Here is a 26,549-nt window from a genome sequence, read left to right as displayed (position 1 = left end):
CCATCCGTGTCCATGCATATATGGGGGAAACTGTCTCTCTCTTTCTCTCTCCTCTCCCACCCTTCACCCTCAACATTATCTCGGTGTCTGTCCCGTCATCAACCATCCTGCTGCTCGAGGGTCTTGGTCTGCTTAGGGTCGTGCAAATGACCCGCAACGAAGTGCTCCTTCTTCTTGTCGTGCTGTGCGACGAACCAGCACAAGATGACACCGGGACCAGTGAAGGCAAGCGACACCAAAAACATTGTTCGATATGCATCGGAGTATGCCATTCGAAAAGCGAGTTTTGCCGCTGCCTCAATGCTGTCATTGATGCCTGGAACCGACGTGCTGTTGAAACCATGCCCGGCACGTAGATTACTGATCAGCAGTGGCAATGAGGACACGGGGAGACCAGCCGAAGTGGCCGCACGCCCGACATTTTCTGGGATCGTCGAGTTCAGTCGATTCACCAGCGTTGTATTGTAGATGCAGGTGGCAATTGTCGACACGAACAAGCGTAGGGTTCCTGTCAGCCCTCCCGCACTGCCGATTTCTTCCTGTGTCCGCAGGGGATAGGTGGTTGCTGTGAGAGCGACGCCCTCCATGATACCCAAGGCAAATCCTCCCGTGCAGGCCAAGCTGGCTGTCATGGTCATGTTGAACGGGTTGACAGCAGCGCATGTCAGCAGAGGGCAGGCAATGCACATGGAAATAATGATAGTGTACTTGGGCCCGGTGAAATGGGCAATGCATCCTCCAATACACTGGGCGAACAGATAGCACATGATTAAGACGCAGAGCATGTTGCCGGTCTCAGCCGCGTCAAGCCCTGTCCAGACATTGCGGACTAGGCCAGGCCAGACGGAGCTGAAGCCATAGTAGGTGGAGCCCGCCACGCAGGTCATGCCGGTGATGGCCATGAGCTGGAAATTTTTGAAGAAGTGCATCTCCACCAAGGGAATGGTCCTCTGGGATCGACGAGGAAGCCAGATGTCCCAGAGCACGAACAGCACCAGACCAACAGCACCAGCTACCAACGACCCAATCACATAGGAACTAGACCATGGATAGCGGCCGCCACCCCAGGTCAGCCCCATGAGGAAGACTGTAAACCCTGCTGTGTAGAGGATGAGGCCAAGCCAGTCGAAGGAGACGATCATTTCCTTGAGAGCGGTTCGACGGTGCAACATCTTAAATGTCGGCGGGTGATAGAAGGCCCAATAACAAATCGTAGCGAGGCCGTTCAGTGCAATGAGGAGGTAGTAGCAGCCGCGCCAGCCCACGGTGGTTTCGGTCTGGAAGCTATACGCGATCTTGGGACCTAGCCACGTGGTGAAGCTGCAGACGTAGATGAAGGCGTTGGCGACGTACCGCCATCTCATGGGCACGATCTCGCTGATGGTCCAGAAATAGCTGATTTGCGAGCCACCCGCGATCCCCAGAAGCACTGTGGCCCCGATGAGTTGCTTGACGGTTTGGGCCTGGGAGGCAAAGATGGCACCAATGGTGCCGATGAGGTTGCCCAGGATGAAGATCCATCGCCGACCAAACAGGTCTGACAATCTGCCCACTAACAGCGTGCTGATGCCTTGCGTTAAAGTCCAGGAGAGGGACACCCAGGTGATGTCGAGGTCGGGTCCGATCTCTGCGTTGATGTTGGAAAGTAACGGCGCTGCTAAGCTGAAGCCACCGCTGCCGGCGTCCTTAGAAAGAATGATAGCCGTAAAGGTGCCCAGGAAACGAGCACTGTACCAGTAGCTTCGAGGGATAGCATCTTCGGTAGTACCACGAGCTTCAGGAGCACGCTCGTCGTCGACCAGCATTCGATCGACCTCGGCGAGGTCATATTTGATAGGTGCGCTAGCCTCTTCGACTTCCAAGGTGAGCATCTCCTTCTTGGGGACTGTCGTGACATCCGCCATAGTAGATTGCAAGAGGGAGGGTCGGAATAAGGGAACGGACAAGTCTCAAGGTGGACACTCGAGCCCCTCCAGAGAGGAAGTGAGCGTTTGTTCAACGGTCACGAAAGTCTTGGATACTGTTTGGCCCCGAAACCCCCCAAAAAAGCAGTCGACACCACTGTTGGATCTCTGACCTCGCGAAGATTCCACCTGCCTTTATACACACACGCACACTTGTGTACCTATTCACATGTATACGTACCTGTGGTTCAAGAGTATCGGACGCCGATGCTCCGCAAAGACCAGTCCACGGTCCAACTTAGCAGGCTGGGATCCTTGACATGCGACTCGCAGACACCATGAAGCCCAGAATTCTGTATCACCCATGGGGAAGGAGTTGCCTAGGGCATGTCCTCCACCATTCGGCTACTGGCCTGCATTGCCTAGTGCAGGGAAAGCTCCAACCACACTGACTTCGGCACGGACTTGAGGTTTCCGAATGAAATCGCCTCCTGCTGGAAGAAGGCCACGCTCTTCGTGAGCAAGTGCAGATTGCAAAGGGCAGGTGCCATATATCTACCTTGCTGGTTTCGGTGCCGTCCCAATCTTGACGGCAGAAATATCATCTCGGTTATTCCGCTTTGGACGGTTCGTTGCAGAGTAGTGGAGGCCGCTGGGGACCGCTTCCTCCGCATATAGAGCTTGAGGCGAGGCTATCGTGATATAGATCAGACTATACCAACCGACTTTGCGCTCTCTGTACAGATTGTGCACACCAGCCTCAAGCACATTTGATCAGTCAGTAAAGCACATACTCAATTAAATTTACCTTGCATAATAGGAGCTCTTCTCTAGTCTCCCCTGCGAACATCCACACTATGTCTGAACCCATGATCTGGCTGGTTACCGGCTGCTCGGCAGGACTTGGGAGTGCTCTTGTCAGAACCATTCTGGATCATGGGCACAAGGTCGTCGCGTCGTCTCGGAACCCTGCAAAGACGCCAGAACTGGTCGAGGAGATCACAGGTAAAGGGGGCCACTGGATTACCCTGGACACGACAGAGCCTGATCTCGAAGACACCATCGCCAAAGCGGAGTCCATCTATGGCAGACTGGACGTCGTAGTCAACAACGCCGGTCAGTAGGCCCTGTGTATCTCGGGACAGTGGTGGCTTCGTGCGCTAACATCGAGACCCAGGCTATCCAATCTGTGGTGCTTTTGAAGACCTCAAGTGAGTTTAAAGGGCAATTCTGCCTCTAATGTCTGCGAATTATTCCTTACGCGGACTCGCAGACTCGATGGCGCACGTCAACAGATGGAGACAAACTTCTGGGGACCGGTTCGGATCATGCTCGCCGTGCTGCCTGGGATGCGCGCAAGGAAATCGGGGATCATTGTCAATGTCTCTTCGACCGCCGGTCTGAGAGTTCTGCCCACGTACAGCCACTACTCGAGCACCAAGTTCGCACTGGAGGCCATCAGCGAAGGCATCGCACAGGAAGTGGCCAACTTCAACATCCGCATCCAGCTGGTCGTGCCGGGGGCGTTCCGCACAAATTTCCTGGGCCAAAACAACATCCAGTACGCTCCTCTGAGTGAGCCTTATAAGGGCGGCGTCTGTGACAAGATGCTCAACACCCTCTACGACATGGATGGAAAGCAAACCGGCAACCCCATTAAAGGGGCGGAGCGCATCTTTGAGTCGGTCACAGGCACAGGCATGTTGGAGGGTAGAAAACCTAACCTCCGCTTGCCGCTGGGGTCTGACTGCATTCAGACAGTGAGGGCTAAGCTGGACCGCGTCAGGGACAACTTCGCGGAATTTGAAGATATTGCTCGTAGCACGGATGGAAATCCCTGACACCGGTTGTAGCTTCTCAAAAGCACTTTCACGAAACCGCGGACCGAACACAAAAGAATGTCTGATCAGCAGATCCTGAAAAGGATCATCTGCAAGCTGTAAAAGAAACAGGTGCTCTATCGTACTCGGTCAAAATGGCGTGATCACGATGAACTCAGCTTCCCCATCGAGTTGAGACTAAAGCCTTCTGTCCCCATAGACTTGCCATTCACCGTCACGGTCTGGGCCGGCATGATCATAGATATCATCCGCGCAGGCTTGTCCTTGGACGGGTTCCTCCACAGGTGATTTGTCTGGCGCTGAATGATAGAGTCCTGTGCGAAGATAGAACAAAACACATTAGCCTCGAACTGATCGCTTAGTTGTACTGATGTATCATCCGGTATCGATGAACAGGATTAGAGGGACACGAGGATGCTCAAGGCAGCACATTTCGTAGCGAAGATGAATGACCACGAATGACCTACCCCGGGTTGTAGCAACACTTTCTCTCCCGAGTCCAACTCAAGTTCCATCTCGCCTTCCACCACGGCCACGAAGTCCAGAGACACTGTTCGGTGCATTACCGTCTCCGTCCCCGGCGAGAAATTCGTCGTGTTGAATGTTACACCGCCGCCGTTGACGATCCGACTGCCCGTGTGGACCACCGAGTTTGGGCTCGACGGGTCGTCACTCAGAAAGCCATTGAGGTCCTTGTTGTCAGTCATATCGATAGGGAACTCGCTGGTCGCGTAGGTCCAGGAGACCGCATAGCCGCCTCGATTGCAGTACAGGATGTCGCGGTCGGGGACGAACACGGATTTGCCCTCGCCATCAAGCGCGGTGATGTGTCGTCTGGCAGTTCGCATGCCATAATCCAGTCCTGGGTGAAGCTCGGCACGCGGAGTGGAAGCTGCCATTTTTTCTGCCAGTACAAAGGAGAAGCTGAGGAAGGCTATGAGGATACTTTTCTGAGTATTGTCCTGTCGGAATCTTGACTCAAGGCAGAGAGAACCCAAGACGGCCCTTGTATCGAGAATCTATATACATTACCCGGCTAATACTAGGTAGACTAAGCGGCCCTCCGACCTCCGAACTATTTTATGAAGGATGCATGCTAGTTTTCGCAGTGGATTCAGGCACCAATCAGTTGTGACTATGGCGCGGACACCATAACAATCCTCGATGCATTCGGCCGGCAATTAGTTCATTCAGGTGTATCAACGCCTCATCGTCGGTTACAAGCTTGAGATAGACGCACTGAAGATGTGCTTCATCAGGGGTCTAAAGACTCGTGGGTAAAGGTATGACTACTGGAAGATTTCTACGAGAAGGTCCTGGACATTAATGTCTATTCGAACACTCAGTCTCGTCCCTGTAAATGCACCGTGTTTCGACACTCCTTTTGGTCCCGTTCATCTTAATTCTTCTGGGGGAGATCTTCAGCTGCCACCTCTTCATGCCACCTCGTCGAGCCATGACTGACCGCCAAATGGCACATGTAACTTCCATCGTCGCCGCCATGCCAATGTGTAGTTCCCGGGGCTGCCCATACCACGTCCCCTGCCATCAGACGTCGGGGTTCACTGCCCCTGTCACAGATCCAACCTGAGCCCGCGACCACTCTCAAAAGCTGACCCCGCTCATGCGTGTGCCAGAAACTGCGAGCGCCCGGGCTGAAGAAGACGTTGTTGATCTTGATGTCTGGTGTGTTGTAGATTGGGTCAACCCAAACATCCCCTGTGAAAGTCTTGGTACCCTTGGTGCTGGCCGATCCTTGATCGGTGGATCTCCGAATAATTGTCGAGGGCATGTTCAAAGTAGATATTGGAAGAGGTTCCAGAGGTATCCAACTGTTCGTCAAACCGATGTATAAGGATGAGATCCTGGAAACGGCGTGCTCGTGCGTTGTAATACTCTAATTACTAGTATCTTAGATTAGAAAATCCGGGAACCAAAGTGCGAGAAAGCAATGGCAAATTTCCTGCAGCGTCAGACTGCAAGAATTCTGTCCCCCCCTTTTACTTTGAAATACTCAACTGAGGCCGCCACACACGCTTTCAAGGCATACTGGGAAGAGTATTGCCGACCGTCCGGCATCTCTGTGCCGGACCAAGCCGTTTGAGGCATGAACGGAGGACCAGACTGCGGCCAGCCTCTTACGTGGCGCCGCAGTCGGGGAGAGAATGTGAGTCACCGTGATTCCGGAGCAAAGGGGATGCAAAGATCAAAGCAGGCGTGTTGTACAACTTTTGTATTCAGAGGTTACATGTCAGCATGCGTGGCTATCTTTATCGATATCGTCCTTGGGGCAGTCCGAGTCATCGAACAGACGACAGAAGTCCTCGCACAAACTCCCCGCATCCCCATTTAGGCATCATTGTCGGCTTCCAATGCTCTGGTTTGCTTGCTCTCGTGGATATGTTGGGCCACAAAGTTGAATTTCTTCTTGTCGTCAGTCTTGACGAACCAGCATGCAATCATACCAGGTCCACTGAAAGCAAGCGTAACTAGAAAAACCGTCTTAAGGGCCTGGGCATTGGCCAACTTATAAGCCGCGGTTGCAACGGTGGTAATATCAGGGGTCAAACCATGGATGTACGTGCTATTTAAGGGGGTGAGCCCTTGGAGTCCTGAGATCAATGACGGAATTGCCGATTCGTCCAGACCAGCCCGTGTAGCCGCAGGAATGACGTTGGCTGGGATAGTGGAGGACAGACGGTTTGTAAGGGTAGTCGAGTAGATGGAAATGGCGGTGTTCGAAATAAGAAGGCGGAGAGTCCCGCAGAGGCCACCTGCTGTGCCAATCTCTTCTTGAGTGTCGAGGGGAAACGAGCAGTTCGTGAGCGCGATTCCCTCCATAAAACCAATAAAGAATGCGCCGGGAATGAGTAGACCTAGCGTTTCATGCAGAGACAATAGGTTGACACCGGAAGCAGCGATCAAAGGAGAAGCAGTGCACATGCCAAAGCAGATGGCAACCTTGTTGCCTATAAAGGTGGCCGCCAGGTTGCCGATAATCAGCCCTCCTGTGTAGCATATGACTACGACGGCGAAGAGTGTCCCCACGTCGGAAGTGCTTCGGCCTTCGCTGTACAGAGCCGTCACAGCCGTAGGCCAGATGACTTGAGTGCCATAGTAAATCGAGGCGCCCACGCCCGTGCAGATTGTCACCAGCATGAGGGGGCCGTTTCGCAGTAAATGAAGCGGAATGAAGGGTGTCATGCCTTTGATGGGATGGTATCCACACCATAGTAAGAGTACTGCGAATCCAGCCGCGCCCGCCAGGATGGACGCGATGACATGAGCGCTCTTCCAAGGATAGGCACCACCGCCCCAGCCAATGCCCATAAGGAACGTCCAGGCGCTGGCCGAGTAGATGGCCAGCCCGATCCAGTCAAAAGAGATGAGCAATTCTTTCAAGGCTTGTCGTTTGTGTAGCATCTTCAGGGTTGGTGGGTGGTAGAAGATATACCAAAAGGCGACAGAGATGACATTGAGGGTCAGACAAAACCAGAAAGAGCCGCGCCAGTGAGCGCTGGTTTGGTACTGGAAGCTATACGCCAGCTTCGGTCCTAGCCCGACGCCTGGGAAGCTCAGAGTGTATACGGCCGTGTTGGCGAGATATCGATATCGCATGGGCACCAGTTCAGCCACGACCCAGAAGTAGCTCAACTGCGGTCCAGCACCCAGTCCCAGGATGACCGCCACTCCTACGAGCTGGCCGACCGATTTGGCGGTCAGCGCCAGGATCGAACCCACGACGCCAAAGACTGAGCCGCCAATGAAGATCCAGCGACGGCCGAATATGTCGCTCAGGCGGCCACTGACCAAGTTGCCGATGCCCTGGCACAAGACCCAGGCAGTTGAGTACCAACTGATCGAGCTGCTGGGCCCCAACTCCTCGTTGATGATTGATAAGAGAGGAGAAACACAGGCGAAGCCTGAAATGCCGGCCAGCGCGGCAAAGCATACGGCGAAGAAGCTGCCCAGAAAGGACGTGCTATACCAATATCCTCGCGGCAGCTCGTAAACGTCAAAGCCACGGGCTTCTCGTGCCCTGTCCGCATCGATCATCATGGGATCGACGATGCTCTCATGATGTTTCTCGATGGGTACCGACTCGGCGTCCGTAGACTGGACACGTTCGAGGCGGACAACATCTTCGTTTTCGATAGTCTTTGGTGCGTTCTCTCCCATGGCTGCGGGTGGTAGCAACAGCGAGATGGATCAGAAAGTCAGCATAAGGGACGTGGACGCCGCGTCGAAGGTGAGACACGAACCCTTGTTGGGCCGAGAAAGAAAGGCACGTCCGTAAAGAAGCCGACCTTTATATATAGCGGTTGCCGTATGGTAAGGAGGGAGTCGGGCTGGTGGTCCCAATCCCTTCTGTCCCGGCCATGAACAACCTCACGGCGCATGAACTCAGCAACCACTGTAGGCGGGTGAAAATTCACCGTCGCCTCCATCGACAGAGAAGTCCAGCTCGGCACGCGACTCGAGGTCCGACTGGAAAGCCGAGCCTTCTAGGCCACACTTCCGCAAAAAGTTTATGGAGCTAGGCTATTTCTTGGGCGCTTTTGATTTGTCTTGGGCACTGTTGTGCCCCCGTCCAGCACAGCCTTGTAGCTTGCCACCACGCCCCTACAGGCTCACTAGGCCTGTTCTTTAACTGGGGAGCTCCCCAATATGTCCCCGCAATGGCTCACAGGGCACCCCGGGGGCAGGGTTCCCGACAACAGCGGGTGACGAGCTTCACTAGCCCACCGGGTCATCTCCATGCATGGCCACGTTCGTCCCCTCCATCCCGTTGTCCGCCCTCCGTGTTGTTTACCCCGCTCGCGCCCGCCCTCCTTTTTGCCATTCACCCTCTTTTCGACTCGGTACATATATCAGTGATTCTTCTCTTCTGATCTGAATGCCGAACTCCTTGTTTTCGTTCCCCAACCCGGCTATCACTTGCGGCCTGAATGCGTGAAATGGCCCACTTTCGCGCCGGCTAACATATTTCCCTATTCGATGGAAACAATGGCTGTTGCTGCTGGGCGGACTCATGCCCCTGATTCAGTGGATTCGAGCCAGCAAAAGAGGGCACGGCTGGTCTGCTTCCGCTGTCATGGAAAGAAGGTACACATCAGCTTCCACTCGACCAACCGCGCCTGAAATCCGACCTCGCTGACTGGGACTGGGGTTTCGAACTTTGGGAACAGATCAAATGTGATCTCTTACAACAGCCTGGACCCATATACGGGCCATGTCGCAACTGTATCCAGGCGAAAGCTCCCTGCCAGTAAGCTCCCCCTCTTGGTGCCAACGTCAACTGGCGTTACCCTCCTTCGGTGCAGATCTGACTCTATTCCCACCAGACTCCGTCCATCAAAACGTGGAATAAGCAAGCGACAGTTACAATTTAGTCATCACGTCTTTGCTCCTGGTGCGTTGTCCACAGCCAAAAATGGAGAGCCCGAAGCAGGTCTCTCCGACGCTATGCACATGGTTGCCAGTGGTCCCGAAAGCCTTCAACACCCCAGCACGTCGCCTGTCTGCCCAACTGACGCGCCTCTTCCCCAATCGACCGAGGCTCGCCAAAGCATCTTCGGCCGACCCTTCTTCTAGACTCTTGACCTCAATCTCTGCGCCCAATCAGGCTGCCATCACCTCCCCCCAACCCCCCCAAGTCCATGCCACACCCGGTGCTTCCAGTTCAGCCTCGCAACACCTGCGCGCCCAGGCCAGCTATTTCAGCAATGCAGGATACATGCAAATCCTCAGCCACCAGGATGTCGCAGAGGATGATCAGGTCCAACCGCGCCAGATGCCAGCCGATCACTCGGACGTTGACGACATCTCCGTGGCCCTGCAGGCGGGCTTTCTCGAGACCTACTTCGAATATTGCTTTTACTGGTGTCCTGTGATTGACCCCGAATTTGTCCAATGGCAGACCGACGGAATTGAGTCACTGCTCCTCAGGCATGCACTGGCGCTTTGCGGGAACCGCATCAATCCTCCCCTGATTCAATGCAAAGACTCGATCGCCTATTACAACCGCGCCAAGAAGTTGTTTTATGGGGACTGCGAGGGCAACGCACTTGTTCGATTATCAGCCATCATGCTGTTCTTCTGGTGGAGTACCGGCGCTCCTAACATGGTCAATATGGATAATGCCTGGTGGTGGACGGGCATTGCCATTCGCATCGCCCAAGAAAGTGGCCTCCATCGAGAGCCGCAGCCTCATCAGATGACTCGACCCGGGGAGACAGCGGGACTGCGACGGAGGATTTGGTGGACTTTGTTTGTAAGTACCTGAAAGCTCCGTTGGATCTCTCAGACTCTTGCTAACCTTTTGACTTTCGGGCCCGAGACCGGATTCTCTCCATCTCACAAGGCAGACCTACCGTCATCGACCCGGACTATTGCGACGTCAAGATGGTGACGCCTGAGGATTTTCCCGAGCCCAGCCACCCAAAAGTGCACGTCTTCATCAACTGGGTCAAGGTCTTAGATATCGGCGGCCAGATCAGCAAGCAGCTCAGCAGAAGGGTTAAGGAGCGCAGCGGTATCAAGAACTTTTCACGTGATCTCATCTCATGGGTTCGGTCATTGCCCGACACCTTGTCGCTGCACATCCGCACCGCGCGGACTACCGCCTTCGACCGCGCAGTGCATCGACTTTATGTGACCTATCTAACAAATGTTCAGCTGCTGCACATGAACAAGTCCTCTCGACTGCTACCTAAGGCCTCCAACGCGGCCATTATCGCTGCGTCCTGCGTAGCTCGAATCTTTGAGGACTATCTCGCAAGGGGCACCATCCGCTTCCTCTCCGGCGAAGCGGGCTGGGAGATCGCAGTCGCCCTGTTGGCGCTGCTGCACGCCTGTCGCATTGACGGCCTGCGATCTCACGCAAGCGCGGACATGCGGACGTTGCGCACGGCTTTGAAGCACATGGCCCCGTATTGGCCGTCATCGCGCATGTTCAACTCGGCCTTCGACAAACTGCTAGGCACTGACCAGACGTCGGTCAGCATGATCCCCACGCCGCCAGTCGGGATAGCCGAGGCAAACGAAGAAGAGCACGCTGAAATGCTCGATCCAGACGATGGCGTCGCCGACTTGATGGACTATTTCCCCTTTGTGACCTCTCAGACGAGTCCGCTCATCGACGCGGTCCTAGCGCAGAACCAGGTCATGCCATTTGCCGGCTTTGACTGGCCGATGGACATCAATGCGACGTTGGAGGAGTTCTTGGCCTTGCCAGATGATCATTCGTTTGATATCTTGAACCTCTGATAGCTGATGTAGGCCAGCACCTTTACATTCTCGCCCTAATTATGACGGGAAGCATGAACCAAAGATCGATATATCTGTTTCTTGCGTCCGGCATAACTACATATACTAGCTCTTGAAGGTCAAGTGTTAATGCTATATAAAGAGATATATATTATATATATCAAGGGGAGGCATATTATGCAACTATCTCTAACCTAGTAAGCGGTGGCTTATTATAGAACTGACAGCTCAGCTACTATAGCTGAGAGTGCTAACGTGAAACCCCAAGCGATCAATATCTAGTAATTCTGGGAGTCCAAGGCTCACAGTAGACGGATATCTTGGTGGCTGATAGCCTGACGCCTTTCGACAAAGCGGCGAGGAGTTCACCATAAATAGTGTCGAGAGACTGACTGGCTGGTGCGGCGAGTTCAGACGCCCATTGAGATCGCAGAGAGGTAGAATTTGCTAGTTAAGTAATATTACGTCCCCACTGTAGAAAAGTCACCGACTCCAACATCAGAAAAGAGTGCCACCTGAGTGCTCCGTGCCTCGTATCTGTCTACAAAACACTCTCGAATCGAATTGAATCGAATCTACCTCCACCTCAGCCCTCGACCTTTTGAGGGGGGTTTTTTCCTTCTTCGCAACCAACCTCTACAAATTGCTTGTTACTCAACAGTCTGAACCTCTTCCAGCTGCTACTCCCCTGCACGAGCCCTAACCTTTGCATTCAAAAGCCCTTGCTCACGTCGAGCCACAAACCCACCTCCTCTCTTCTGACCATATTCACCGGACGTGAGTCTCTCCCCTTCACAAACTACAAACCGTTGCTCTTACGGTTCTGTCTTTTACACACCCCGGTATCTGGCTTCGTTACAGGTTTCAGAACGCCATTTTTCACGAGATCGCGTTAGAGTAGAAATCCTAAATGCGCGCGGGGTCGTAGAAATTTAAGCAACCGATGCACGTGCGAAATGCCTAGCTGGAGCGGCCCGTCTGGGGATGTCGGTGGCGACATTTAAGATGTAGACGTCAACAGTGAACTGTCAAGCCTAGTCCCAATATACTAGGAAGCAGGAACGGTGACAGCTACAACGATAAGATCCTGAGCAAAGTGTTAGTGTACTGGAAGAGAGCTGATGCTATTGTGCAGTTCAGGCTTGCAATATAGAATCTGTGGAAATAGCGGTGAGGTACTGTGGTTGATGGAAAGTGCGGGAGGTCGCTTGCCCCACTGGTTCAGAACACAGCACTCTTGTTCTATCTGTCCCATCATCCAGTCCGTCATATGCACCGCTTCGCACACTCGCAAGTTGTATAGTTCACATTCCCGCCTCAACCAGTCCATTCATGGACTTTTGTCGCAGCAGATCGTCGTAGTTTGACCCAAACCATCTTGAGGATACTCTGCCTGACATTTATCGCTAAAATCTGCCCGCAGCGGTGTTCTGCAATTAAGATACTGTAGGTGTACTAGTCTTCGTAGACCGTATCTCTAACTTCTTCGGTTTCCGCCGTGGTTTTGACTCCTCCTTGATACTTTTGCTCGGGTTTATGTCTGTCTTGGGTTGCTGGTCGGAATCTGTGACTTGCTTAGACCTAATTTCCAACTTCGGCGGCTTTCTTCGCTGCGTTTCCTCAGGATTGCCCTTATCCCCCGACTTCTCTGTCTTCGACGCCGCTGCGGTTGCTGCCTGTTCGGCCTCTGAGTTGTTTTGCTGGCTGACCTCCTGCTCCAATGCCTCGACGACTTTCTCAGGATCAGCGTCCTCAAACTTTTCCTCCTTCCCGCCCAGTTTTACCCATGGTCCATGGATAGCGCCAACACCGCTTCCAATTAACATACCCAGTCCTGTGGTCGGAACTGCTGCGATAGCACCCAATACCGTACCCACTCCAGCACCAAGACCCAGCCCAGTAGCGGCACCAATCCCACCTCCAAAACCAAAGCCCTGCCAGGTGCCACTTTGCAGCCGCCTCGCCATCTTGCTATGGCCGTGAGCTTCTACTTCTTTGTCAAACGCTTCCTTGAGTAATTTCTCGCGTTGTTTGGGGTCGGTAAGTGCCATTGCCCTAGATTTCAAGTCGTTGGCCGTAGATTGGGCTTTTTGGGCCTTTTGAAGGCTTTCAATGGTTTTTACCATTTCCTCTCTGCTGGGAATTTTGTCGCCGCCTTCGTTGAAGGGAACATCATCGCTGGCGCTCTCACTCTTCCCACCACCAATCATCGACTTCATTACATCCATCGTCAATAGTGGGCGCACCAGCCCTTGGGGTTGCAAGTGTGCCGGTCAGTTCAGTCCGACGCTTAAGACATATCTCGACCATCGACTAGTAAGGGCACTTAAGAGCTGAAATGTTTATGAACAACATCGGAATAAAAGTTGGCAGCAGGTTGAGTGTTACATAAAATGAGGTTGTCGACGTCATTTTACGCTCGACCCCGGTCGCAGCTGCCGAATCAACACTCTGGGTTCCCAGCACCATACGTCAGAGGTTGTTTGAATGACATTATTTTCACAATAAAGATATGGGTAATTTTCCATCAAACCTTTTCTGTTCCCCATCACTCATAGTCTATATACAAATCAGGAAACACATTGACAGTGGTGCGATGTTGTTACTGCAATCGAATTTACGCCATTGAAGTAGAAACTAGACTTGACAAGCCGTCTTGAAATGCTCAAGTCGTTAACCGTAATCTAGTTCAACCGATGTGAGTAATAGGTGGAATATGATTGCAATAATTATTCTTAATAATTAAGACCTTGGTCAATTGGAGTTCTATATATCATGACTGGAAAGGATGCGAACACAATGGATATCCCCATGGAACCTCAGTCAAATCTGGTCTCTTCTCAACTTGAGCATGCGAAGCTACACAGCTCTCAGTGACGGCCATCCACGATTTGCCATCATCCACCGAGACGTAGACCAACAGAATCGATCCGAAAAGGACCTCGCCGCTGGGCAGAGTCTAACAACATCCCAACCAAGCGTCATTGGTACCTACAGCTGAATACAAGATCTTATTATGATGAAGAGTCCTATCTCCAATCCCGCCATGCGTAACTTGATCAGTTCGGACACCTAGTCACCTGGCGATAACTGGTCAGCACTTGGAAGATCATTCGTGGGGTCGGTCTTGCGCTAATTCGTCCTCACGGAGAACACTTTGAGTGATCGACTCAGAGCAGCAGCCGACTGAAGTACGCCCTTCTAGGTGAGACTCAGTATAAAGTCAGTCTTCTACCTTACATTTGGTTAGAGTGAAGTCATGTTTTCGGCATCTTGATCGCAACTTGTGATAGCTACCATCTCAAGTAAAGAACTATTGGTTACTAGCAAGAACTGAATCATTCGTAGCGCTCTTCTTCCCTCTTATCAACTTCGGGATACTGTGAAGTCTGCAGATCATTTTGTAGAGTGTTTGGAATAGGCAGTTGTGACTCAACCATTCTTTTCCGCAGTACAGCCAGGAACTGCGAGTCAGTCCCCCCAACATCAATGAGAACTTTTTCGAGGAGATGCAGTGCCTGCCTTGAATCCATCAGCAGTGCCCGCGTCCCAGTTGAGGAGGGTGCGCAAAGGAGAACGTCCAACAGTGAGTCCGCTATACGGAATACCTTGAGTTCCTGCAAAAACGTTACATTTCGAACAGTACAACTTTTTCATATCACTAACCATGCCATATCCGTGAGGTTGGATAGATTTCCAGGACACACTTTCAAGCATAGCGAGCATGTCGCGTGCAATCGTTGTTGGGAGTAGTGCTGAGAAAGCCTGGTCCCGAGCGTGACACGAAACCACAAAGTGAGCGATAGTGTACTGCCACAGCAGGATCCGGATCCAATTTCGGGTGGCGAGTATATCCACCCTCTGCGACTCATTTAGGTCTTCGCTGAGTGGATGAACGCTGAGATCATGCTGCAGTATTGATACTTTGTCTTTCAGATTACCCTTGATTGCAAGTGGTGCTGATGAGGGAGTGGGCTCGAGGATGTCGCCATCAAGAAAGGTGAACAATCGAACTAAAGCAATGAATGCTGGTAACGGAGTGCCGTCAAGTCCTTGTATAGGATCTGTATTCGGAAACTCGTTGATCGGCTTCAGTGTCGTTGGCAGCCCATTCTGGACACAATATGTTCTGCATTCTTGATAAGCATTGAAGCTTGTGAAGGACGTCACACGAACCTTTCGGAGATGAATAAGATCCAGTATACTCGCAATCTCAACTGACGTTCCCTTGGGCCTATGCCATCATAGCTACTAAGCTGATGTAACTTGAGACCGTGAGCGTAGGTAAGGGTTTCTCGCAGATAGAATCCAGCGGTGCGGAGTTTGTCAGTGTTTGCAAAGTAAATATGAAGGAAGAACGAAGTCAGGAGGGATGGCATTGAGTACTGTTCTTGATACTCGAAGAGCTGTCTGAGCCTCTGAGCTTCTGCCACCAACTCAGACGGAGAGCAAGTGGGTGATAAAACATGCTCAGGCAACCGCAACTGGGCAATGACAGCAGCGGAAAGCGAGGCAGCTAGCGAGTAGGACTCATAGTCTTCTGGGTTGTTCCTTAGGGCATTGACAAGTTCTTCAGGTGAAACAATTGGCCATACTGAGTATAAGCGCAAACGGAAAACTTCTAGAAAGCGCTCATATACATGCATATGTATGCCGGGATTTTGTGTTGGTGGAAGACGATGTTCGACTGCGGACTCCGGCGCCAATTCTCCGGGTGGGGTTGGAAGTGATTGCTGAACGCTGCTTGCTCTCAGCACCCTTTGAAATTCCTCGATCTTCACGTTGGTACCGGGTCTGGGGCCTTTTGGGCCTCTTTTCCGGCGTACCCGGAGGAACGTGCATGGCACAGATCGATGCTTGCACTCAAAACAAGGCGATCCTCCAGAACATCGTACCCGCCTCAGAGCGCACCCGTCGCAGGGGTGTGAAGTCCGCATAGCCGACCTTGACTCAGACGACCTGGGATCTGTATCCAAACGAATCTCGAAGGTGTCGGAATGCTCCAGTCCAGATAAGGGCGTGGCCCGGGGTTCAGTATTCATCGTTGACATAGAGTTGGATTTTCAGCTCGACTCTCTCACCGAATCGGCTCCGGTATACAATCAGGGAAGCAATAACCGGCCGGGGTCAAGGGAACAAGCCGATATTGATCTGAATGTACGGCATTTCAAGGATGTTATTGCGAAGGATGACGGTTCAGTCATTTGCAGGGAGAAAAGCTACAAGAAGGGCATCTTCGGCTAGAGCTTCCTGATCCCGCTTGGGTTGTATCCAGAGTACAATGAAGCAAGACTGAGAGGGGAGATTTTCTTGGAGGCTTCATTGTCGTAAAGGCTGCCTCATGTCACATTCAATGCAATTATACTACAAGATCCTCGGGGACAGCGACGGCTCATATTTTTTGGCCTTGAATAATTTTTCCATGAACATGGCATCCGCCGTTGCATCGGGTATGCGACAAGAGTTTCGCGAATGCTTTAAAACGGCGTCTTAGATTCCTGGAGGGACTATCCCGCTTACACAGATCCGCCCCCTTTTTCCTCGCATGCCATGACAGCTCGAATCCTTCCTAGCCTTGACTTTCGAAGAAAAGCCGGTAGACATTTCGCCTTCCCTACTGTTTGTTCCTGGGATTTGGGTGAGCTCCTCTGACTAACAACCTTGCCCAGCACCCCTTGCCGTCTCGATGACAGCATGAGCAATATTCCCGTGTATCAGTTTGAAGATATGACAAGGACTAGCATAATTTGAGAGCAGAAACTTCCATCAGCAGCTGCTTCACATTTTCTGGAGGTACGACACCAGTTTCCTCGAGCTGTGCAACCCGGAATACACAAAGAACTTTCGTTCAAAGTCAAGATAAGGTGCGTTAATTGCCGCAGTAAAGCGGGCAAAGTTTGAGCGTGAGCACTAGGAACAGGGCTTTCCGCGCTGGGCTGATGTTCATGAGATAGAGTCACCAAGCCAATATCGTGAGCAGGTCCGAAAACTGCAAACCGAGATTTAGCACGTGGTCCTTGCCTTGCTGTCCTGCTCTCGCTGTGTGTCGTGCCGTGAGACAACTGCTGAAGAATCGAATTTGCGTCATGCATTATCGCGCTCTTTCAGATGGATACGCTGGATAAATTGAAAACGGTCACAAGGAGGTGTTTGTATCGTTCCGCAAGATGAACTACGCACAGCGTCTGCGGGTCGTCTTTGGAGATGATCTCAACTTGTGCACGTCGCCCCCCAGAGGAATCGCGCAGCATACTAGCATCAGAATTGAAAGCAAATGCTGATTCCCACTCCCATCGGTGGCAGGCACGGCGGCGTCTCCACCCTCTCGCATATCGTAAAGCGTGGTTTTGAGTGGACGAGATCCTATGTGCTGGTATATCATATTCTTCCGAAAAAGATGAGAAAAAAAATAGCAGTCTTTCTCGGTATTTGGCATGCCAGCTCAAGCCTTAGCCGATCATCGCTTGCGACTATCGTCGTCTTGAACCTCGTCGCCTCAACTTTCGAGTTGGCGCAGTGATCTTCGAGAATTCCCCTGACATGTAACGAGGGCTTATACCTACAGTTGAGCACAGAACCCAAAGCAGCGTCAGGCGCGCCTCGGATCAGGTGAGAATATATGCTGGCAAATCTCCAAACGACAGTAATTGAATATTCACGCCAGGGGCATTTTGACTTGCGGTTTATGACAGTACAGTTTCCTTCCCACATAGCTGTGCTCCACCAGGGTTAGCCGGTCGTGAAAGACATGCGTGTTTCTGGAGAATTCAATTGAGTAGATTCCACCAAACACTCCCGACCGGAATCTTGCAGAGGATGAGCATGCCTAGATCTTAGAAAGAATGTCGGATCAGAACTCATCTGCAGCACGAAGTATCCGTCCTCGAATTATCGCGTGATGCTCATTCATCGGCTGTCATCACTTTCATTATACAGGCCCAGGAAGTTGAATAGATGTCCAAACTGACAGGTGTGGGAAGATGTCAAAAATTCCGTCCATATCGTTGTCCATGACAGGCATATCGTGATTCGTGTATCTTGCGTTTACCCTTGCGACCAGGCTGGTCCGGATAAATACTCCGTGCGGAACGAAGTATCATCCATCAAAATAAGGAAACAGAAAAACATCCTTTGAGACTGCCTGCCCACCAGTTTCCTTTTGCCGTGTTCCTCCCAGCCTATGCGGGAACGAGACAAAGCTACGTTAAGGCGGGATGGGGAAGGAAAATGAGCGACATAGATGAGAGATTGGCAGTGGAGAAAATGACGTCCTTGGAATGTGATTCGGCTGAGCTTCTCTCCTCCAAAGTAATCGACTACAAAGGCCCCCTCTCTGCGGATTCGGACTGAGGGCAAGCTGAGGTGATAATCGGGTTGCCAATCAAATCAGCTTGAATATTAACACCGATCGTAATGAACAATGGCAGTGTGCGCACTGCTTCTGGACTTTGTCGCTTAGGATGCTTGACATGTTTTACCTTCCTATTGAAGCATCATCTCGGATTAATTTAACAGGCGTCGAAAATGGAGAAAGATCAGTGTTGTCAGATGGACTGCCAGTGGGGTCTTGTTTGTTATTCTTAGGTAACTGGAGAACAGGGGTGTCGCCTGAGGGAGACTCGTAAATTGGACGTGGATTGGAGGCCCATGACTTTGGGGCTGAACGAGGGCTGAAGGGCTGCATTTTGCCGAAAGCCAAATCAATCAAATAAACAAGCTGCATCTTGTTTTCAGGCGCCAAATCGGCCCACGTAGCGATGAGTAACGAATACGAACACTCTGTCCGGAGAACCGTGGGTTGACTCGTGTCCTGACACGCGCAGCATGGTACAGTAGAAATTGGTGGAAGATGAGGATGGGAGGATTCCCGCACACCCAGCCGCATATATGTAATTAGGAGTAGTCAGCACTCAGGTCTGCAGTGGATAGGCGCTTCACGCTATGCTTTTCCTACCCGTATACGAGGCGTAGCCTGATGTATAGATTGTTAGCTCAGTGGCTTCGATGTGCATGGCACACACGTCTTTGGCTGATTAGAGACCGGCACTGCTCGTGGTGGTAAAAGCTACACAACCCAACGGCTGAGAGGATCTACACAATAGCACGTATCACTTCGACGTTGAAGCACGTGTTAGGGCTCCGTACTCGTGCGTCGCGTACAACGTTTACTCGACATTCAGGCCACCTATCCGACCACCGTCACCTCGGCTTCAAAAAGCAGTCTTACTCTCAATTTCTTCCCCCTCGATCCTCCTGAATCCTGACCTCAGCGTTCCCTCGACGTCCCCTGTTTCGCATCCGGGCTTTTGTCTTTTCAAAAACTCCAGCAACTCCACCCCCGAGAAATGGAGCCTTGAAACCAATTGGTGGGCGGCGTACCTGGCACCAAGCTCAAAAATTAAACACAGCTTGCAATTTCCACCGGCGCAAGCACTGGCGAATTCTGGAGTCTCGCGCAACCCACCCATAACAGCGCCTTTCCGTTTCCGTCACAAAGCTACCCCTGACACCATACTTTTCTCGACCACCATCATCCACCGTCTTTCACAAGCGTAGCGTTTTGCCCGCAACGGCGTAGAACGCTTACAACGTTCGCGATCCTAATCGGTTGGCGTGATGTGGCTGATACTTTGAGCCCGTATCCAAAGATTGGCATCTCGCTTCAAGGCCCATCGTTACAAGGTGGCCAGAAGATCCTCATCGCTTGCGACGGCTTTTTGCGCCAACAGAAGGCCAGCATGGTCTCCTCTATGCTAGACTGAGACAGTTCTGCCCCAGCTCAGGATGGCCGATGGCATAGGAGGCAATCATCCTAGCGGCCGGAGCCCACATCCCAGGGCTTCGCGGCAGGCCGATCAGGCAGGCCAACTTTTGGGAAGATGAAGCCCCCAACAGGAAAAGGCAAAGTAATATACAACCCCTACCCGCGCCTCTCTTCATTTCTCTTTTTCTCTTTCCACCTCGTACGCATCATATTCCTTCAAGTCACTCCTTTGTGCGGGCAAGTCTGCCTGCGTCCGTTCGTTCAATTATGCGTTCTTTTCCTCTTTTCTTCACCGCTGCCGCGGCTGGTCTCGCAAGTGCTTCCAGCTGGGAGTCCGATGTCACCGTCACGGCCACCTCTACACGAACTCACACGATCTGCCCGGTAACGCAAGCCCTCACATGCGACGCTTCGGGCCCCACGGATGTGGGCGCGGGTAATGGCTGGCACCCTGGTCATGGAGACAACGGCGCCGAGGACGTATGGGCCTCCTTATGGGATGCACAGAAATCGAAATATGGTATTGGAAACAACTGGAACACGGCCACTGCGACCGGCGCCCGTCCGGACAATGGCTGGGGAAACGGAGGCCATGGAGGCCATGGTTCTACCCCATCCACGTCAGCGGAAGGTACGGGTCCTACGGGTGGAACTGGTACTTCTGGGTCGGGATCCGGTCCTAGCAGCAGCTACAGCTACACCAGTCCGACCACCAGCGGTGGTTACGTCCCAACCTCGTCATCCAGCCCAACCACATCGGCTTCGCAAACCACAAGCTCTGGCGCGTGCCCAACTTATACGCCTCCTCAAAATGCTACGGATGATTACTGCAACTCGGCCGCTGATCGATCTGTTTGGTGCGACAACAAGGATATCAACAGTGACTACTACAGCGACTACACTACTGGTGTTACGCGCAAATACACCTTGACAATCACCAACACCACATTGGTGTTTGATGGAACTGGCCCCAAGCTCGCTCTCGCTATTAATGGCCAAGTCCCAGGGCCTGTGATTGAGGCTAACTGGGGTGACATGGTCGAGATCGAAGTCATCAACCAGCTGCAAGACAACAGCACGACAATTCACTGGCATGGTATTCGCCAACTTAACACCAATGATCAAGATGGTGTTCCGGGTGTTACGGAGTGCGGTATCGCCGGAAACGGTGGCAGCCGCACCTACAAATGGCACGCAAGCTCCTACGGAACTTCCTGGTACCACAGCCATACTTTTGCCCAATATGGTGATGGTATCCGTGGACCTATCGTTATCCATGGCCCTGCGACTGCAGACTACGACTATGACATGGGCACAGTTATGATTGATGACACGTGAGTGATTTACCAACAATAAGCCAGCTGAGTGGACTAACTTTGAGTAGTTTCCCGATTACCGCTGCTGCTATGGCATCTCGTATTGCACACGTCGGACCTGGTGGCTCGTTCAACACCCTGTTCAACGGTATGAACAAGAACCCTGATGGAACTGGTCCTGGTGGTACTCCTTTCTCGTGGGGTGTCAAGCCTTGCAAGAAGCATTTGTTCCGTATCATCAACAGGTTGGGTTTACTTCTCTTGCCACTGCAGGCCCTTCGGCTAACATCTTCACAGCTCCGCTCAAAACAGCTACATCGTTGGTTTTGATAATCACACAATGACTGTCATTGCCGCTGATTTCGTACCCATTGTGCCCTACACGACCACCACCCTCAACATTGCAACCGGTCAGCGATACGATGTCATCGTTCAAATGGACCAAGCACCAAGCAGTTACTATGTCCGCGCCGTCATTCAAACCGGATGTCCTTCAGGTGGTGCCAACTCTGGTTTGGGAACAGCTAACGCCATCATTAACTACGAAAATGCTACCCCTGTCACTCCAGTCATTTCGACCTCCATCACCAATGTCACAGCCAACATCTGTCAAGATGAGCCTCTTGCTTCGTTGGTACCTTGGCTCGAAAAACCAGCCGGCACTGTAACTGCATTCCAGGGCTCCGCTTCCACCATTCCTGCTGGGTCCGTTACCTCGGTTGCTACCAACGACGACGGAACCGTCTTCCAATGGTACATCAACAACGCTGTCATCAATGTCAACTACAGCCAACCTACTCTCAAGACTCTAGCTCAAGGTTCAAACAGCAGTCTGATCAGCAACCCTGTTGTTCTCAACCAAGCCAACCAGTGGGTCTACTTTGTCATCCAGAACCAGTTCTTTGCGTCTCACCCTATGCACGTTCACGGTCACGACGTCTCCGTTCTAGGCACCGGCACCGGCACTTTTACTTCTGACCTGGTCAGCTCTCTCAACTTTGATAACCCCACGCGTCGTGACACAGTCATGTTGCAAGGGTCTCCTGGTCCTGGCTTCCCTGCAGGTTATACTGTCATTGGTTTTGAGACTGACAACCCTGGCGCCTGGCTCATGCATTGTCACATCTCATGGCATGTGGATGGTGGTCTCGCTCTTCAGTTCGTTGAACGACCTGATGACATCCCGGCAACGTCATATGTTGACGCATCATTCGAGGATGAGTGCTCCGCCCTGTCTGCCTACGATGCGGCCAGTCCTCAAGGTGCTAAGTTGTCTGGTCAGTCCGGTCTCAAAGCCCGTGGATACTCGGATGAGTTGGATATTGAGATCTTCCGTCCGGATGCGAAGATCGACATAAACAAGTACCGCAAGCGATACTCCCACCGTCGACTTCATTAGATGGCCAAAGCGGGGTCGAATGGCATTTGCACGCAGCAGCAGCGGTGAAGTAAATAATGGGGGAATTCTGATAATGCACACATGTATGCTAGCATAGTTTTTGCCTATCTTTCGTCATGTCCAATTCTGATCATTGTAGGAACTGGAAACCTTTTCAAGCAAGGTGATGAGTGCAACATCATTGCCATGTACCTTTAGCATGATGTCTGGAGTTCTCTGAATGTGATGCATATGCTATCCCCAAAATCTGCGTTCAGGACAATCCTGTCACCCGGCACCAGACATTGCTGGATTCCGTCCTCTTCCCCAACTTGTGCGTCCCCAATGACCTTGACTTATTCTCCACCTAATAATTGTTTATGCTGAGAATGTGGAGGAGCCCCACCACACTGCATGGGGAAATCCTACTAGTCCCACGATGCCATCCAGATCCAACTGCCATTGCATCGAGCACATTGCACCAATGAGGGGTTGCACTGAGTTAGAGCCATGGGGTCTGGGTTCTTGAACCTGAAAACCCTCCAACTCTCTTGTTCTCGAGTAGCTCTCCTGGGAAATATATTGGCTTCTCGATTGTCCCAGGAGCAATGCACGCTTTGACAATTTGAAACGTGAGTTTGGTAAATAGACAAGTCATCATGGCCAGCAGCCAAATTCTCAGCTCAGTACGGCTCGAGAGCGTCTCGCTCGTCAAAATCGGACTGGCCAGCTGTATCGCATTTCCCTTGCTCTTCATCATCGGCTTCTACCTATGGGTCACCCCGAGCACGCTGAAAGATTCCCGACGCAGACACCTTCCGCCTGGTCCTCGTGGTTTGCCCTTCTTGGGGAACTTCTTCGAGATGTCAAGGGCTGAAACGTTTCGGTTCCAGGCGCAAAAGTGGGCGAAAGAGTATGGTGAGATATTTTACACCAAGATGGGAGGAGCTGATTACATCTACTTGTCATCCCCCACCGCGGTGAAAGAATTGATGGACAAGAAGTCTGGCATATATTCCTCAAGACCACCTGCGCCGCTTGCTAGCGATGTCGCTTCCGCTGGTCGACGGCAATTGTTCATGCCATACGGGCCTAAGTACCGCGTGGTGCGGAAGATTGCGCATCAACTCCTCAACATAACTGTTTCAACCAGCTATCAACCCATCCAAGATCTCGAATCCAAGCAGTTGATGTACGATTTGCTCCACGACCCGGAACACTTCTATGACCACAATCGGCGATATTCATCGAGCGTGATTCTGACTGTGGCATATGGGCACCGGATGGCAGATTGGGACAATCCTTTGGTAAAGAAGATTTATAGCGTGGTCAATAACCTGCAGCAATTTTCTGCACCGGGTGCTTTCCTCGTCGACACCTGGCCCTCGCTGCGATACTTTCCTCAATGGATGTTTGGTAACTGGAGGAAATTTGGCGAGAAATGTTTTGCCCATGACTCTGTCGTCTATCTCAAGCTTTGGGGAGATTTGAAGAAAGAGGTTGACGAAGGTAAAGCGAATCCATGCTTTGCGAAGGACTTCTACTTGAGCAACCCAGAGAAACTGGGGTTGGACCAACTTCAAGCCGCCTATCAAACCGGCGGCTTGGTCGAAGCCGGTTCTGAAACAACATCGGCCTTCTTGAACTCTTGGATCCTGGCGATGACTCTCAATCCTCATATCATGAAAAAGGCTCAGGAAGAGGTCGACCGAGTAGTCGGAGCAGACAGGCTGCCTACATGGGAAGATGAGGCAAGTCTGCCTTACCTCAGAGCGATGATCAAGGAATTGCTTCGCACTCGCCCACCAAACAAGTTTGGCATGCAGCACTACACGACTGAGGATGACTGGTACAACGGTTACTTCATACCCAAGGAGACAGTGGTTGTATTGAACTGGTGGTAAGTGTCTGTAACGGCCGGCATCTCGAGGTCCTCCTGACAAACACACAGGGCAATAAATTATGACTCATCCCATTGGGACAGACCCGACGAGTTTATGCCAGAGCGTTTCCTCGGCTACGATCTCCCGGCCGCTTCCTACATCAACATTGCAGATCCCAACCAGCGCGACCACTTCTCATACGGAGCTGGAAGGCGAGTATGTCCAGGTGTGCATGTCGCAGAAAAGTCGCTGTTTTTGAATATTGCTCGTGTCTTATGGGCGTTCAATATCTCAAAGAAGATTTCCAAAGATGGGAGTGTGATTGAGCCGAACACTGCAATGGTTCCTGGATGGATGACAATCCCACAACCATTTGAGTGTGACATCAAGGTGAGATCGGAGGAGAAAGCGGCATTGATAAACGAGATTTGGGCGGAGACAAGGAAAAGCCTCGACGATAAATAGTTGTTTCCTGCTCAGCTGTTCGGCTAGTCTAAATATGCTCAATATGTTATCAATCCTCTGGACGTGGACAAGGTAATTGAAGGTAGCATCTTAGGATTTGATTTCTCACTCGTTAATTAAGAAGGCCCCTCAATTGCCTCTTCCGGCCATGTGGGATTCTGGGAGAAGGTACAATATTGATTTCCTTCGCAATTACTGCTCCTCAGTGCAGCTTTGGCCAAGACGTTTCGACAAGTCCAGCAGAACCAGGAGTCATACAGTAGATGTAGTATCGCTATGAGTGTGATTGGCTGGCTGCAACATGGAGGCGGACGCGGGTACCGGTCGGCACAGTTGCCCAAGCTGGATAAATTACGTTCAAGCAAAACGACAAGGTGCGACCTGGTTTGGTCAGCGAGCGAGGTTGGTCGCGTCTGGTTGTCTGCCTTCAAATTGAAGAATCCAGTCGTCGCTGCCTCTCTCTTCCTCTCCCATCCCGTTCCGCAACGACTCGACCCTCGAGGGACAGTGATCCGGCAACCCTCGTCTTTATTTCCTCCTCACTTCCTCCGTCTTCGCCACTCCCAGCTCTCCATCATGCCTGCAACAACGGCAGAGACGCTATCCCTTGTGAGCAGACAAGTCTCTGTCGCACCGCTAGTTCTCCTATCAGCTGCAGATCACTACGGCCGCTCAGCCAAAGGGACTCGTAAACGAGTAGTGGGCGTTCTGCTTGGTCAAAACGACGGCAAGAATGTCCGAGTGTCAAACAGTTTCGCAGGTATGTTAGCAAGCATTCTCGAATGTAATTTTCTCTGACAGATGATAGTGCCCTTTGAGGAAGACGAGAAAGACCCTTCCGTTTGGTTTCTGGATCATAACTATGTCGAGTCAATGCGGGAGATGTTCAAGAAGGTGAATGCGCGAGAGAAATTGATCGGATGGTATCATTCGGGTCCGAAGCTGCGGGCATCTGATCTCCAGATCAACGAGCTATTCAAGAAATACACACCAAATCCCCTCCTTGTTATCATCGATGTTCAACCGAAGGAAGTTGGCGTACCCACAGACGCCTATTTCGCGATCGAAGAGATTAAGGACGATGGCACAACCACGACCAAAACATTTGTGCATACCCCCTCGATCATTGAGGCAGAAGAGGCGGAAGAGATTGGTGTGGAACATCTGCTCAGAGACATCCGCGATGTTGCGGTCGGCACCCTTTCCTCCCGAATCACTCAACAGCTACAGTCTCTTCAGGGTCTCCATCTACGGCTACGGGACATCAGCGCTTATCTTCAAAAAGTCCTTGATGGCGAACTCCCCATCAACCATGCCATCCTCGGCAATTTGCAAGATATTTTCAATCTTCTCCCTAACCTGACCACACCTCCGGCGTCCAGACCGAATGGCAAGAACCAAATCGAGAATAGCGAGCTAGCTCGCGCCATGAGCATCAAGACCAATGATCAGCTCATGACCATCTACCTTAGCTCGCTGGTTCGTGCAATCACCGCATTTCATGACCTTATCGACAACAAGAACCAGAATCGACAACAGCAAGAAGAAAAGGATGCAAAGAAGGATGAGGCTGAAAAGAAGGAGGGGGAGAAGGAGAAGGACGAGAAAAAGCCAAGCGCTAATGGGGCGGTAAACGGAGACAAGAAGGAGGCCGAAGAGAGTGGCAACGGAAAGGGCAAAGGCAAAGGCAAAAAGAAGAGCTAGACATCGAGATATCTATGATTTTGTG

The 26,549-nt window shown here is 51.8% G+C and overlaps 10 protein-coding genes across 10 annotated transcripts; 5 read left to right on the top strand and 5 right to left on the bottom strand.

Moving 5' to 3' along the window:
• Positions 1–98: 98 nt before the first annotated feature.
• On the bottom strand, positions 99–1,904 carry AYL99_08658 (hypothetical protein; the record flags this gene model as incomplete). The annotated part of the gene is made up of 1 exon (XM_018840166.1): positions 99–1,904. One exon carries the CDS (start codon positions 1,902–1,904, stop codon positions 99–101), a length of 1,806 nt encoding a protein of 601 aa, XP_018691287.1.
• Positions 1,905–2,761: 857 nt separating this feature from the next.
• Positions 2,762–3,745, top strand: AYL99_08657 (hypothetical protein; the record flags this gene model as incomplete). Its single annotated transcript, XM_018840165.1, has 3 exons — positions 2,762–3,020; positions 3,082–3,115; positions 3,178–3,745. The coding sequence occupies 3 exons, from the start codon at positions 2,762–2,764 to the stop codon at positions 3,743–3,745; spliced, it is 861 nt and encodes a 286-aa protein (XP_018691286.1).
• Positions 3,746–4,143: 398 nt separating this feature from the next.
• On the bottom strand, positions 4,144–4,644 carry AYL99_08656 (hypothetical protein; the record flags this gene model as incomplete). The annotated part of the gene is made up of 1 exon (XM_018840164.1): positions 4,144–4,644. One exon carries the CDS (start codon positions 4,642–4,644, stop codon positions 4,144–4,146), a length of 501 nt encoding a protein of 166 aa, XP_018691285.1.
• Positions 4,645–5,144: 500 nt separating this feature from the next.
• Positions 5,145–5,537, bottom strand: AYL99_08655 (hypothetical protein; the record flags this gene model as incomplete). Its single annotated transcript, XM_018840163.1, has 1 exon — positions 5,145–5,537. The coding sequence occupies one exon, from the start codon at positions 5,535–5,537 to the stop codon at positions 5,145–5,147; it is 393 nt and encodes a 130-aa protein (XP_018691284.1).
• A 557-nt stretch (positions 5,538–6,094) lies between these two features.
• On the bottom strand, positions 6,095–7,924 carry AYL99_08654 (hypothetical protein; the record flags this gene model as incomplete). The annotated part of the gene is made up of 1 exon (XM_018840162.1): positions 6,095–7,924. The coding sequence occupies one exon, from the start codon at positions 7,922–7,924 to the stop codon at positions 6,095–6,097; it is 1,830 nt and encodes a 609-aa protein (XP_018691283.1).
• A 1,255-nt stretch (positions 7,925–9,179) lies between these two features.
• On the top strand, positions 9,180–11,014 carry AYL99_08653 (hypothetical protein; the record flags this gene model as incomplete). Its single annotated transcript, XM_018840161.1, has 2 exons — positions 9,180–10,023; positions 10,086–11,014. The coding sequence occupies 2 exons, from the start codon at positions 9,180–9,182 to the stop codon at positions 11,012–11,014; spliced, it is 1,773 nt and encodes a 590-aa protein (XP_018691282.1).
• Positions 11,015–12,450: 1,436 nt separating this feature from the next.
• On the bottom strand, positions 12,451–13,242 carry AYL99_08652 (hypothetical protein; the record flags this gene model as incomplete). Its single annotated transcript, XM_018840160.1, has 1 exon — positions 12,451–13,242. One exon carries the CDS (start codon positions 13,240–13,242, stop codon positions 12,451–12,453), a length of 792 nt encoding a protein of 263 aa, XP_018691281.1.
• A 6,803-nt stretch (positions 13,243–20,045) lies between these two features.
• Positions 20,046–22,493, top strand: AYL99_08651 (hypothetical protein; the record flags this gene model as incomplete). Its single annotated transcript, XM_018840159.1, has 3 exons — positions 20,046–21,112; positions 21,163–21,339; positions 21,392–22,493. The coding sequence occupies 3 exons, from the start codon at positions 20,046–20,048 to the stop codon at positions 22,491–22,493; spliced, it is 2,346 nt and encodes a 781-aa protein (XP_018691280.1).
• A 638-nt stretch (positions 22,494–23,131) lies between these two features.
• On the top strand, positions 23,132–24,940 carry AYL99_08650 (hypothetical protein; the record flags this gene model as incomplete). The annotated part of the gene is made up of 3 exons (XM_018840158.1): positions 23,132–24,372; positions 24,424–24,745; positions 24,848–24,940. 3 exons carry the CDS (start codon positions 23,132–23,134, stop codon positions 24,938–24,940), a joined length of 1,656 nt encoding a protein of 551 aa, XP_018691279.1.
• Positions 24,941–25,396: 456 nt separating this feature from the next.
• On the top strand, positions 25,397–26,524 carry AYL99_08649 (26S proteasome regulatory subunit rpn-8; the record flags this gene model as incomplete). The annotated part of the gene is made up of 2 exons (XM_018840157.1): positions 25,397–25,580; positions 25,629–26,524. 2 exons carry the CDS (start codon positions 25,397–25,399, stop codon positions 26,522–26,524), a joined length of 1,080 nt encoding a protein of 359 aa, XP_018691278.1.
• Between the last annotated feature and the right edge of the window lie 25 nt (positions 26,525–26,549).

This window comes from Fonsecaea erecta (genome assembly GCF_001651985.1).
Source record: "Fonsecaea erecta strain CBS 125763 chromosome Unknown Scaff7, whole genome shotgun sequence".
NCBI classification, from domain to species: Eukaryota; Fungi; Ascomycota; class Eurotiomycetes; order Chaetothyriales; family Herpotrichiellaceae; genus Fonsecaea; species Fonsecaea erecta.
Note: the sequence above shows the minus strand (reverse complement) of the source record. Positions and strands in the feature narration are given on the sequence as shown.